Raw genomic sequence first — 14677 nt, 5'->3', positions numbered from 1 at the left:
CTGAGAAGTTAATTTGTTCCAAAAATTGGGACCTGTGGCTACTTGTGACCTAGGGTGAAATGGCCACCTTTCTTGACTTTCAACAACAGATGGCTTAATTCTGCAGTGCTTTGCTCAACTTTTTGGCCGAACAACCAAGATCAGATAGGGAAACATTGAGAGATTTAATGGCCCAGTATCGTAAATTATAATCTATGTTTTAGGAGCCTGTTAACCTGCCTGTATGTGTTTGGAGCATGGGGGTAACTGGAGTACCCAGAGAAAACTCTTACAAGTGTCTTGTCAGAAATCAAACCCTAGACCCCAGCAAGCATCCAAGGCAGCACAACTAGCCATTCTAATATCATGCTGTATTTTATTATTGTTTATTTGTATTTGGGAACTCATGATGATTGCTTTCTCTGTTCAACCTGCAGCTGGTTGGAAAAATCTAACCACTGTTTGGTTGCTATGGGTTACTGCCTGGGTGCAAATTTATAAATGAGCCCCACTGTTTTGGTCCCATGTACAGGCCAATAAGCTTCAGTTATAATCACTTTATAAGTATGAAGCAAAGTGGGGTTCTAGTAGCCAAGGAATATTATGCTTGTAATTGCAGTCAGCAAAAATTGCCAGTAATTCAGAAAAAATATAAGCACGAATAATGCCTATACAATCTTACTGTCTGTACAGGGACTAAAAAAATTTCAGCAAAGCTTTTCTTCTGTAGTAGGCAGATTCCAGCAGATTCAATTTTAGAATATTTAAATACAGACATTAACTCATGCAGCCTAGATATAAGGCACTCGATCATCTCAGAAAAATCATCCCATCTAAGATTTATAATCATCTGTAGCAAGTGTCAGGTAAAAGTGCTGTGGGATATGCTAGTGATGTATAACTAAAGGTAATTATAACACTCTTTTATAGATCTGGCTGCGCCTTTTATCCATGAAGCCTTTTGCTGTTACTGCATTGCTGATGACAGTCTAGTGTTGCAGATTGACAACTGGAGCAGTGCTACAGATTGTCAAGCTGCCAATCACAATGATCCTTTCCAGGTCATCAGTAGTGATTCCCCCCTGGGACTGCTCTGTTGGCCTGGTCCTGTCTACAAGAAGTCCCACATACATGGGCATAAGTGAGGAAGCAGACTCTGTGACTGCTCAGGGGGGACTAGGAGGTATAGAGAGTCTGTTCGGTCATTGTCTGATAAAAAAGTGTCAGTTTTCGAAAATTCCTTCTTCCTAATGTTTAGGGTGGTGGGTGCTAAAATAATTGTGGGGACTTATTCCCTGCCTTTACATTTACTTCAATGCATTATTCTGTTAATAATCCAAACTTAAACATGTGACAAACCAAATTCCCAGCATCGTTTGTTTAAAATATCCAAGTTTTACGGGTAAGGCATTTTTTTTATACAATGAGAATCAGCTTTACCACAACGATTAAGGTAAGTGCTAAGGGCAATCAGTAATCATTGCAAAAATGTTTTTAAAAATATGTACTTTTTTATAATGGGAATTGGTACTATTTACAGTATAACCATCATTTCCAAAGATGTTTACTTTGTTTAAGGAAATCGGCAGCTCTGTGTGGCCTGCTCCTCCCCTTGTTAATTACATTGCAGGGAGGAGCACTGAGTGCTGACTCCAGAATGTACTTTTCAGCCAGACACCAAAGAGGAGCCTCACTGAGACATGTGTCCACTTGGTATTAATATGCTATGGAGAGACTTAAAAGTTTATCACTGCTGTCCAGCCCTTGGGATCCTTTCATTCTGAGCCACCAACTCAGTATGGATTAATTCTTAGACGTATGTCAGAGTATCTACATAGGAACCTTTATCTCAAGAGTTTTATTGATTTCAGATGAGCAGTTGTGAGGGGCAAAGGCAATTTCACATCAACATTTGGCTTAACGGAAAATGCTTTACAGGGACCATGGGAGGTAAGAACTAACAGTGAATTTGCTCAGCCTAAGCATGGATTTCTTGTAAATAGATTGAAAGGCTTATACAACGAAGTATAACAAATCCCATAATACAGGAATCTGTATTTTAATAACTCTGGGTTGTATACTTAATGCAGAAATGCATTGCTGCACGTCATACACTGTACCCTACAATGAGACAAAATAGTTCTTTTTTGGTTTTTCATTAATATTATGAAGTGCTGAGGAAATCTGCTCAGATTTGGATGTCAATTGCTACATTCAGAATGTCAATTTCCAATTAGGAGAGCTCTCAGTGTGGCAGACAGATAGAGCCCTAAAAGATGTTTCGAGAGCAGCCAGAAAGAAGCAGAATGATTTGGTATTGATGTTTGCTGAGACTGAATTACGCTGTTAAGCGTGTGGATAAAAACAATTAACTTTTCTGCCAAATCAACTGTGGCGCGCTTTCATGCTAATCCTAATTGTTTTGGAGTTTTCTTTTAACACTGTATCGGGAGCAGCGTTTCTGATGCAGGCTTGCGCTGACCTGTAAATACAGCCTTGGGTGTTTTTGAAATTTTCATTTTCACGCGTGAATGCACTAGCAAGAAATCACTCCTGGATTTTGGTTCCTATTGACTGACTATCTACTAAGTTCATTGGGTTAGACTCACTTTTATTCCCTGAAATGTGTATTTCTCTTAATAGCATTCCTTCTTTATGGCTACATGAATTAAATATTAAATAAGTTGCAAATGGCATGTGCCCTGTAGTTGATATTAATTCATCTGATAATGCAAAGCTAATTCATTTTACAGCACACATATTCCTGCAGTTGGAGTCCAAACAATATAGTATTTGGATAATAGATAAGGAAGCATTTTAATTTATTGAAGTTACAGGTTTGTTAATAAATCAGAAAACTCATCTTAAAGGCAAGTTAAACACTTTTTTAAAAGAAATCTTCTATTTGCCTCATATACATAGATAATAAGGCTAATTTCCAATCTCGGGGGGGGGGGGGCAGAAGAGCAAGAGACCGCCCCTTTGCGCTCATTTAACAGTACTTGCATCCCCTGAAGTTGTTGCTCTCTGCAAGAGGCACTGAAATAAAAAAATTCAGCTCTCCTGTGCAGAAAGGAGCATCAGGAGGCCAAGCCCTGTTGGGCCCCAAGCAGTGGGCAAAGTGCAAAAAATGGCACGAGGTATATCATATTTGCGTATATACTGTATAAAAAGGCCATATTACAATGGGCATAAGAGAAGTAGAACCTACAACTGCATGGGGCTATTGGGACAGCCCAGTGGGCCCTGACTTATGTATACTTTATAGGAGTGCAATTGCATGGGCGGTGCCAATTGTTAGGCACCACCCAGGGATTCTAGTGACTTGCCTGTTACCTGTGGCGGGTACTGCTGCATCTGTCTTCCAGGAACACTCAATCAGGCTTGGGCAAGCAAATGTGCAGCATGGAAAGTTTTCTGTAATTCAGATGTACAGAGGTTGCAGGAAACAGCTGGGAAAAATAAATAAAAAAGTCAGGGAACAGTAGCCAGGGCTGTTTTTTAGAGTGCCAGCCTAACAATTTAACTTTTCTTCTTTTTTGCTTTCCTCTTTTCAACGTCAGTTACATTTATTTTTCACAAGTGAGTATAAACTGGCAATGCTGTTTGTTATTCGGGCATTCATAGGCCTCCAAACAAATGTCTGTTCGCTGTGAGATGGTAAATGTAATGTAAATAGGCTGATCTGAGTAACTTTTTTATTATTATTATTATCGTCATCATGTGTTTATATTGTATTCACATATTCCAAATGTTGTACAATAAATGGATGTATACAATTAACATACATATTATATACAAAAAAAACAATGACGAATGATACAAGGGGTAAAGAATTAAAAGAACTTTCAATCTGAAAAAAAACTTACAATCTAGAAGAAGGTTCTCACACATGCAATATTTTCCTACTATATCTTGAATGTTATATAAGTGGCAGTTTGTTGCCCCTGGAAAATGTAAGGTGGGAAAGTACTATGCTGCGTGGTATTAAATGGTAAAGCAGGCATACATAACTTCACAAACTTGTCTTTGAACAACAATACCATAAAGCTTGCAAATTGGATGCAGTTGTGCTAAAAATATTCTGTATCAGTCAGGTCCAGACTGGGATCAAAAATAGACCCTGGCATTTCAAGTACAGCAGAGGCCCAAACAGCCACCCTCCATCCCACTAAAGGGCATCTTACAGCAGGCATCTTACGCCGCCCCTCTGGCATTTGCCAAAACTCACAGATTGCCAGTCCAGGCCCTGTGTCAGTATATTGCAATTTGCGTGTGTAGTGGATCTATCAACGCAGGCCACCATGGGTACACTGGAGCTACTGCCACCTTCAGCAAACAACCCTTGCTTGAATCGTTGCGCTACACCCAATTCATCCAAAGAGACTGGCGGGGTGCATTGACACTTTGTGCCAAAACACGCAGATGCACAGCTTTAGGCACAAGTACCGTTAAAGGAAAGTATATCCATCCATGAAATCTAAATAACTAGTGTGAGAGAGAGTACGCACTAAGTAGACATTGTGACCAGGATCAGCCCATTATTACAGCCTGTGGTAATACTTTCTTCATGGGGCACCCACTGTTTTATGATACCAAAAGTCATCACAGAGATATGGAAAGGGCCTACAGCCAATTTACTTCTTTCCTTAGTATTTTGTGTTTTGCTACACACTGGCATTTACTTGTGTTTCTTTTCGGTTTTCAGATTCATAATTATAACATTGGCTCTGCTGACCTTTTATTGTTGCAAAGGTAAGATTTTCTAAGTGTTTGCTTTATGCAAAACGATGTTTCTTTTCTAGCATTCAATGATTTTTTTTTTCATTCAATAATTTTTCATCTGGAATATTTTTTATATTTTCTAGGACTAATAATAGAGGCAGTAGAATATTCTAACAAAGGGAGGTCAAACACTACAAAGGAAGATCTACTGATAAATCATAGCAGGACCATTGACACTTTCTATAATCTAAACAAAGACAACGAGAAAAGAAATCATCATAAAACGGAGCCACTTGTACCTTTTGTTGGCCTTACAGACAGTAAGTAGCAGCACTATAAAGTATATACCTTCCCCCTGTATTTAAAGTGCATTCTGACATTATGGAAATAGGATTTAAGGTGTTTATAAGTTATAAAGGCATTATAAAGTGTGCATGTGAAGGGCATTGAGAAGTCTCAAAGTGATAATCTGAACTCAGCACCTTAGTTAGTGGTTGAATTTTGTTGCATTTTTAGCAAGATAGTAGACCATCTGGGCCTTGCCTGCAAGTAACATACTTTTTCGTACTTAAATGTGCAGGATATAATGGTGCAATTTTCAATTTCTACACAGGACATACCTGACTCCCTGCCAGCTGCACAACATCACTTCCAGTATTCAGGATTTGTGCCCTAAATGCAACCACTCCCCAGCTACGATCACACACATAGATTTGTCTTTCCCTAAGATATACAGTAATTACTTTAGAGAATTGTTCTGAAGTAATGCTCTGACATTTCTTCCTTCCCAAGAGAAATGTAGAACCCTTTTCTATACCTCTTTATCAGGTGTAAATTATATCACAATCATAAGAAGATCCTCTTACATTGTTTATATATGCTAAAAAAATAATCACCATTAATTGGAAATCAACTGAGGATCCTACAAGGGAACTATTGGTTACAGTGGTAAACCTTAATATCCTTTTATACCAATCAATGTAACAACAAAGAGATTGCTCAGTGAAGTTTGAAACTGTTTGAGGAGATTGGTTTTCAAATATCTCTCTGTTCAGAAAAGGGGTCCCCAACGTTTTTTATCGGTGAGCAACATTTAAATATGAAAAAAAATGGGGAGCAATGCAAGCATGAAAAAAGGTCCTAGGGGTGACCAGTAAGGATTGTGATTTGCTATTTGTAGCCCCTTTATGGATTGGCAGACTACAGCAGGTTCTGATTGGCAATATATATGGTCAAAAGTTAAAAAATAAGCACCTGCTTTGAGGCCACTGGGAACATCCAAGGGGTCGGTGAGCAACATATAATTCTCTGAATGATGATAATATATTCCATTATCCCCTCCACTTTCTTCCTTGTAATTTTTCATTGTTTTTCTCTTAAGGCTAAATTACTTTTTCTTGTTGTGATTTTATTAATTACTTAATTGCTTATTTGAATTACACACAAGTTAAGTGAAGGGTAGGGGCCAGGAGGGGGGAGCCCAGCTTGCCTATTCTCAAACACAAGCAGCACTTTATTCATGGGGGAACAACAAGTGTTTGCACTCCATTATGAAGCACAAAGACACGTACCCTTAGTGTAAAATAAGGGCAGGGCACAAAACTGCAAAATACATGGTGGCTTGTGCCCATTTTTTGCATTTATGACCCTACCCTACTCTTTATAAATAAACCCAGTGTTTAGCTATCCAGAAAGGTACAGGAGATTTGTAGTTATTATTCATTTTATATTATTATTATAATAATACAGTCTTAAACACAAAGTACACTGTATTTTAAACACAAATGTAGAGAACAAATATATTTTATATTAAAAAAATACTTCCATTTATAAAATATAATCTGTAAACTGTACTGGTAATATAATACCCCCTGCTGGTATTGTGGAGTCTCTTTGGTAGAATTTGCTAATCTCTGGTAGTTTTCCTTTAATCCTTATATAAACAAGACTGGCTTAGCTGAACAAACACTTCTAACAGGCACCTAATTTTATTGCCCTACTAGACAATAAAACAAATCTTACAGATCCTATGGTAACTATAGTGAGAGCTAAATGTATCTGGGGGCAGAGATGTCAAAGTGTGTCTCCATGGCAATTAACTCGTGTTTTTGTGTTTAGGCAGCAAACTCAGCAAACAATGCTGCAATAATGGAGGAACATGTGTCCTGGGAAGTTTTTGTGTATGTCCAAGGTATTTTACGGGACGATACTGCGAATTCGATGAAAGAGCAAAGTAAGTTTGCTGTGGGTAATTCATCTTTTTTGTTACTCTGACTTACAACTATGTGTAACTCATCCATGAATGGCACCTGGATAGTACTCTATCAGCCTGGCTATTAAAGACATGTTTTATGCCAAAAAAGATAGGTTGATTGTATCACTAGAAATACGAGTTAATCCTTTCTTTCAATTTTAATAATTGTTTCCTCCACCAACGTGTATACATTACATTTCATGATCAAAAAGAAGTGGGCACAACCAATCAGAGAATAAAAGGTATACCTCTATATATGGCCAGTGAGACTGCTTGCTGTTGCCCACCCAGGGTGATTGAATAGCTGAACCTCTTTCTTAGATTTAAGCTACCCACTTAGAGTATGATGCGAATCCCCTGTGCCTATAGCTATTGTTAGACTGCACTGCACAACCAAAGCATGTTATTGATGGGTAAAAGATGGCCATCTGAATATAAGATCAGATCTCTAGGGTTTTCTGTTTGTTTGTCTATTTAGTTTTTCAGCTTGTTCTGACTTGAACTTGGCAAAAAAAAAATAGCTGCTTACCTTCATCATTTATTTTAATATTTCACTTAGACACTGTGCAGCTAAGATCCAACATGGTGAGTGGATGCGCAAGGGCTGCCGTTTGTGTCGCTGCACGTATGGAGTTCTTCATTGCTTTGTAGAAACACAGACTGATTGTGGTAAGCTCCTTTAGGGTCAGGGTGGTGGTATAATTAATATATACAGTATTTGAAATGTACATGTAGATGTATTATGCAGAAAAGGTCTTCTCCATCTCTATGTTCTTTTGCATTAAAACTCTGAAATATTGTGTCATACAAGTTTAATAAGGGGTGCCATTTCATTTCATATACACATTTATACCTTCCTAGAGGTGACTGTATGTCTGGACTCCAATTTTCCCATTAAACCCTTAAACAAGTTAGTAGCGATACTATGAGCAATACTCATATTGTTAGAAACTATACTGAGATTTAAAGCTTTAAAAATATGTCAGTGTCACTTTATTAAGAGAGTAAAAGTTTACTTTTAGTATATTGTAGAATGAACTATTCTTAGCAACTTTTAATTTGGTTTTCATGTTTTATTTCTTATAGTTTTTGAATTATTTGCCTTCTTTTCTGCCTTTACATAATTTAAATGGGGGGTCGCTGACCCCTGCAACCAAAAAACTATTGCTCTGTGAGGCTTCAGTTTGATTGTTATTGCTACTTTTTATTAGTTATGTTTCCATTCAGACCCTTCTTATATCATATTCCAGCCTCTAATTCATTATTACTAATGCAAGCTCACCATGATTATGGCCTAATTCATACCACTGTCTGGTTGCTATGGTAAATTGAACCCTAGCAACCAGACTGCTGCTGAAATTCCATACTGAAGAGCTGGTAAATAAAAAGCTTACTAAATAAAAAACTACAAAAAATGAAAACCAAATGCTAAATGTCTCTATATCACTATGTACATCATGTTGAAGTTAATTTAATTTAATAGATCTTGAAGCATTTCATAGAAGGCCATAGAATGACAGTACTACATCAAATAAGTGGTAAAAGGTTGTTAGTTCCCTGAAGAGCTTGGCATCATTTATGAGTTACATTGAAAAAGAACCATAACAAAGTTTTGTTTTTTAAAATGTTACTTCAGATAAGGTTCAATAATAGTTTCACTTTAAAAACTTATTAAACTCCACAACAAGCCATGTAGAAATTCAATATATGGTTGTGTCTGCTCTTTGCAGTAGCAAGTTCAAGGGAAAGAAAGTGGCATAGCTGATCAGTACGCTGGCTCTGCTACTGAGTCTGCAGGGAAGCTTGGTTTGATTCCAGTTTTGGCTCCATTCGAACCTTAGGAAAGTTATCTCCCCGCGCCTCAGGCAGCAAAAATTACATTGTACATTCTCTGAAGCAGTGACCCACTGTGTCAGAGAGAATGCTGTACACAGCATTACCATAGAGATAATTGTGTTGTTTTATTTTTCTTTGTTAAGAGTATATTTAAACTAGATTACGTCGAAATGAAAGAATGTCGCGGTTTAGTGTTATCAGTTACTTCTCAGTCATTCTTTGCACAAAGACACTTTAAATGTGACATTCATGTCCTTCATTAGATATCTGTGTCAGAATCTACACTCTCTTTCACTGAGCTTTTAATGTGGTTATTTGCAATGTAGTGACATTTATGGAAAACCATTTCAATAAAGAACAGCTGTATTTTAATGTCAGTCACAGGTATTTAAAGGTGGGTTCATTTTTACAATTAACTTTAAGTAGGTAATAAACATTGCAAACAGTGGTAATTAAAGGCCTACATTTTTTGCATTTCGGAATTTAATTTGCTATTTGGTTCACTGACCCAACAAATCACCCAATAGATCAAAGACAATGACATACTTTGATAATAATGTGTTTTCACCAACTGTCTGAGAAGCTTGATTTGGAGCATCTGGGACATGATGGGCAGCAACTTCTTGAATATAAAGCTTTGATACTCAAAAGATCTTTGTCCCAGGTCCAAATGCATATAAAGGCCTTAAAGGAAAGAGGGCACTGTCTGCCCTATGGCAAGCAAATGACATTTAGATCCTACTACCTGTAATGATGATCAAAAAGCCTAATGACTATTAACCTAAAGGATGAAGTGAAACAAATGTGCGAGGGCATAAACAGAAATCTGAGTCCACCAGATACAAAACACACTGTATAAATACTAACGTGTAATATATTCTAGCCCAACTTTAAGGCCAGTTCCTTAATGGTCAAAATAAAAAATAACCACTGCCTACAGCAGACAAGTTAAATTGCCAGATACAACTGTAAATAATTTAAAATACACAAACATAATGATAAAAAAAACCTACAGATCTAAAAGAGCCTTATGTGGACTGTTGTTCAGTTGTCAGACTATATCCAGAAGCCAAATGATCAGATATTGTCCTGTATGGGCAGCCATCTGAATGGAAGTGGGAGCAAATTATAACCGCTGTCACTTCCTATTATCACTTTCTAGCCTATTTATGCCACTCAAATGCACTAATGATGCACTCACAGGACTATCTGTCAAGAACACCTTTTGAGGGTCCATACATGCTAATGCCAATGCCCAACACATATCAAAAGTTAATTGAAGGTGAAGTTTATTGCTTGATCTTCTGCTGTGCTGAATGTGCTCCTACTATAAAGATAATAATAATATGTCTTATATATATATGTCTTATATTTGCAGATGAAGTCGAAGAGGAAGAAATGCCTTCCAGTGTACCAATGGAACAATCCTCAATATACCTTATTCTATCCGGCATAGTTTTCAGCATTTATACTTTGATTTAATTTTTGAATCTGGCCCAATTCAAAAAAGCCAAAGAAAACAAAGCTGCTATATAATACAAGGTCCTACTTTGAAAAAATTGCATTGTTCTGTAAGCATAGAGATCTATATTAACTCTTCCCATGGAAGACTGAAAGGATATACATATTTATTAGCTGTATATTATTTAATTTAAATTATTTTACTATTTGTATTGTATTAATAAACATATATCTATTTGCTGGTTTTACTTGTTGGTGTCATCTTGATATGGAATATCGAAAAAAATATAAAAAAAAAATCTTAACCATTTCTTTTCCCCTCTGATATTTCATACTTTTTATTTTTACTCACATATGGCCATTTTTGCATAGGTCCTTTGATATTTCTTCAGAAAATCAAAACAAAATAACAATGTCTTCCCACATGGAGCTGGAACCTTTAATTAGGAAGTTATCTGTGTCGGGGTGATAAAGTATTCTGTACCGTACTCTGAAAACAGCTGTATTTGTCACAGAAACAGCTTGACAAAAAACAGAGGATTCTGACCTCTAGCTGAACCGGAAGCCTCCGCCTAATTAACACCCAGAAGTCCTTTTACCACTTGACTTAAGTGTAAACTTTCTCAGTGTGTTGTTTAAATAGGTATCAAGCAAATTCTTTGTAGTTAATATATTCAAGAGTTTGAGTAAATACCTAGTTCTTTAAATGTGTTCTGTGGTGAGAGATCAACATGACCCTTCCTTGGTGGCTTCCGTATTAAATACATTCACCCATTCTGGGTTTTTAAAAAAATGCAATTAAAGCCCCAAATGAAGACAGCCACAACTTTAACTTTTTACCTAGGGTGGTTATATTTGCATGGAGTTACTGAAGCCATTTAATGGAAATAAAAAACACTGAAGTTTAATAAACTGTACTGTACCTCCTTGTGATGTGGTCTCTTGCTTGGATGTACCTGGCAAGCAACAAAGGTATACAAAAAAGGAGAAAGATTGCCAGTGCTCAGTTTGTAGCAATAACAATCAAACTGTAGCCTCAGTCACTGTGGGGGGTAGCAAATGGCAGTGATTGTAAACACTTACCTCATACCCTGGTCCATTCTGCTGGTCCTGTTAGCACCCACATAAACAAAGAAACAGAAGATTGCTCCATGGTGTTTAGTGAAATATACTTCAGACAAGTGCAGTTCTCTGCTAAAGGTGGCCGATTGTAGCTGCCTTGGACCGATTCGCCAGCTTATCGGCCCGTGTAGGGGCAGAAGCGACGGCCATACCCGACCAATATTTGGCCTAAAATTGGCCAGATATCGATCGGGCAGGTTAAAAGATTTAGTCGGATCGGGGACCGCATCGGCTCATTGATGCGGTCCCCGAACCGACTGTGCCATTTGGCCTCAGGGCCAAACAATCGAATTAGCCTACATTTTCCCGATATCACCCACCCGTAGGTGGGGATATCGGGAGAAGATCCGCTCGCTTGGCAAACGTGCGGATCTTAACGTGTGTGGGCACCTTAACAGGAGCACCAGGGTATCCGATAAGTGATTATAATCACTTTAGGGTTAGCCCCCATTGAATCAATGTTCCTAGACATATACAAAGGTTCAGTAGACAGATATGCATGCCTAGGCAACTTAGCATTAATAAGCCTATTTATATTACATGCCTGAAAAGGGTATCATTTACATTTAAATTTCTTAGCTTAATTGGGCACAGTAGAGTAGAACACATATGTTAAACGTGCAATACATTTATTTTCATCTCTTTCTAGGCAATGACCTAAATTATGGAAAGTACATTATCTACACATTTACAAAGATGTTAGACCATTCTTTAGTGATTAGGCCATGCAGCCAGGTGATAGGAATATAATAGGATTACACACTCAATTTGGACTCATATAGTATTTTTGATGATTTTGAAAGCAAGACAGATTGGGGCCTGCTATACACTTGTCAGCAGATATCATACATACATATTGGCAAATATCAGTGCTACTGCCTAAATTAGGATTTTGGAATGATCATCATGCAATTCCACAGTAGGGCCCAGTAGGGCTCATTCACTAAACACTTGGAAAATCAGCTTTAATGCAGTTTCTAATGGCAGCCAATCAGCTGTTTGCTTTCAGTATTCTATCTTTAGTACAACAACTGAAGCTAATTACTGATTGGTTACATAGTTACATAGTTACATAGGGTTGAAAAAAGACCAGTGTCCATCAAGTTCAACCCATCCAAGTAAACCCAGCACACCTAACCCACACCTACCAATCTATACACTCACATACATAAACTATAAATACAACCACTAGTACTAACTGTAGATATTAGTATCACAATAGCCTTGGATATTCTGATTGTTCAAGAACTCATCTAGGCCCCTCTTAAAGGCATTAACAGAGTCTGCCATTACCACATCACTAGGAAGGGCATTCCACAGCCTCACTGCCCTCACCGTGAAAAACCCCCTACGCTGCTTCAAATGGAAGCTCCGTTCCTCTAATCTAAAGGGGTGACCTCTGGCGCGTTGATTGTTTTTATGGGAAAAAAGAACATCCCCCATCTGCCTATAATCCCCTCTAATGTACTTGTACAGAGTAATCATGTCCCCTCGCAAGCGCCTCTTTTACAGAGAAAACAACCTCAACCTCGACAGTCTCACCTCATAGTTTAAATGTTCCATCCCCTTTACCAGTTTAGTTGCACGTCTCTGCACTCTCTCCAGCTCATTAATATCCTTCTTAAGGACTGGAGCCCAAAACTGCACTGCATACTCAAGGTGAGGCCTTACCAGGGACCTATAAAGGGGCAAAATTATGTTCTCATCCCTTGAGTCAATGCCCTTTTTTATACAAGACAGCACTTTATTTGCTTTAGTAGCCACAGAATGACACTGCCTGGAATTAGACAACTTGTTATCAACAAAAACCCCTAGATCCTTCTCCATTAAGGAAACCCCCAACACACTACCATTCAGTAGATGGTTAGTATGGGTTACTTAAACTTTTGGCCAGTATCAATATGAGTTTGCAACTCTGCCTTTTTTGGTGAGTCTAATGCCCTTATTCGCTTTGTGGTTTTTTTTGCACTTTCTGCACTTTGGGTGACTGAGGTACTGCTCGAGCTTTAATAAAAAAAAAAAAAATAGGCAGACCTGAAAAGATGGGCACAAGAGACTGCACTAGCCGTATCTACTGGACCCATGGTCCAGACACTTGGATCACCATAATAGTGCATCACCATTTAATGACAGCATCATCACATAAACTCACATGGTTAACTTGCTAAGAGAAGGATAGCAAGGCAACTTGTTAATTAAATTAAAAAATTGTAAGTAAATTAAAATTTTACGTACTTAAGCTCTTAATTACAGAATATAGGAAACTGATTCATTACTAATGAAATGCACAAGTATTTTGTATAGATTTTTTTTTCCACAGAAGAGTCTGGGTTTTATGAAATGTAGCATCATATTTTTCATTCTAAGGCTTTCTGTAATCGCAATAATTTCAAAACGTTATATTGGCAGAGGACACCCACACAGATATCTGCAGTGTACATCACAGGACTAGCATGGTCTCTGTGAGTCTATAAATTCCTTGTAAGTGTGCATCCTGACTTCTGAAGCATAGTCTATCATGGGATAAATCCGGTAGACATGAAAACAAACATTAGCTCTAAAGCAGACCTTTGCTGAAAGTCTTACAAAGTTAAGTTGCCAGGCAACTCTTATTCAGGTACCGGCACAAAGAGTCAAATACAAAGTCAAACCCCCAATTTTTTAAAACAAATACAGTGTTAGACCTATTGTTGGAAATATTGTAAGAAAATGTCCTTGACCCTGAACACATTCTCTTTCCTGGTGCATTTGTGAAACTATGGAGACTTCAGCAAATAATGCTTTATAACCCAGGTCTACGATAAATTCAGCATCCAAAAACAAGCCTTGAATCAGCAGCATGAAAGTGCTTGCCATTCTGTAGATGTGCAGATAAACAATGCGAGCATTGGTTCTATTTGTTTTGATATTCCTTTGCAGTATTTTTTAGACAAGATACATTTGAGTGCAATGAATTGCTCTACCAATGACCACAAAATATACTGTCATTGGAGATGCAAAAAAAATCAGTTAGTGATGAGTAAAAAAAAAATGCAATTTCTCTTAATGCACTCACTATAGCCATTTCTTCTATTTACCCGTTTAGCAGTTAGAAAACATACATGTCAGGTTTAAGATCTTTGGATCTTTACAAGTAAGCTTTACAAAACATCTCTTACCATTCCCATCCACAAAAAGTTTAGCTTTATGAGTGCTGTCTAACTTTATTATTGTTGCATACAGGCTTAATCAGATTAAATGGTATGTACAGTTTTCCTATTTCCTGTAGCGACCAATAAGCAGAGTCTTGAATTATTATTA

The 14677-nt window shown here is 37.6% G+C and overlaps 1 protein-coding gene across 1 annotated transcript; it reads left to right on the top strand.

The window, feature by feature from the left end:
- Nucleotides 1–1648: 1648 nt before the first annotated feature.
- Nucleotides 1649–10499, top strand: tdgf1.2 (teratocarcinoma-derived growth factor 1, member 2). The gene is made up of 6 exons (NM_001285464.1): nt 1649–1929; nt 4688–4734; nt 4848–5024; nt 6823–6937; nt 7518–7627; nt 10173–10499. The coding sequence occupies exons 1-6, from the start codon at nt 1907–1909 to the stop codon at nt 10274–10276; spliced, it is 576 nt and encodes a 191-aa protein (NP_001272393.1). The 5' UTR covers nt 1649–1906; the 3' UTR covers nt 10277–10499.
- The last annotated feature ends 4178 nt before the right edge of the window (nt 10500–14677 follow it).

The sequence above is a fragment of the Xenopus tropicalis genome, chromosome 1 (assembly GCF_000004195.4).
Source record: "Xenopus tropicalis strain Nigerian chromosome 1, UCB_Xtro_10.0, whole genome shotgun sequence".
In the NCBI taxonomy this organism is placed as follows: domain Eukaryota; kingdom Metazoa; phylum Chordata; class Amphibia; order Anura; family Pipidae; genus Xenopus; species Xenopus tropicalis.
This window is presented reverse-complemented; position numbering and strand designations above follow the sequence as displayed.

What these genes read in the sequence shown, in the direction of transcription:
- tdgf1.2 (NM_001285464.1), top strand. Translation starts at nt 1,907, where the DNA reads ATGCTTTACAGGGACCATGGGAG. An exon ending in CTTTACAGGGACCATGGGAG is followed by an intron (nt 1,930 to 4,687) that starts GTAAGAACTAAC and finishes TTCGGTTTTCAG; the next exon opens with ATTCATAATTATAACATTGG. An exon ending in TTTTGTTGGCCTTACAGACA is followed by an intron (nt 5,025 to 6,822) that starts GTAAGTAGCAGC and finishes TTTTGTGTTTAG; the next exon opens with GCAGCAAACTCAGCAAACAA.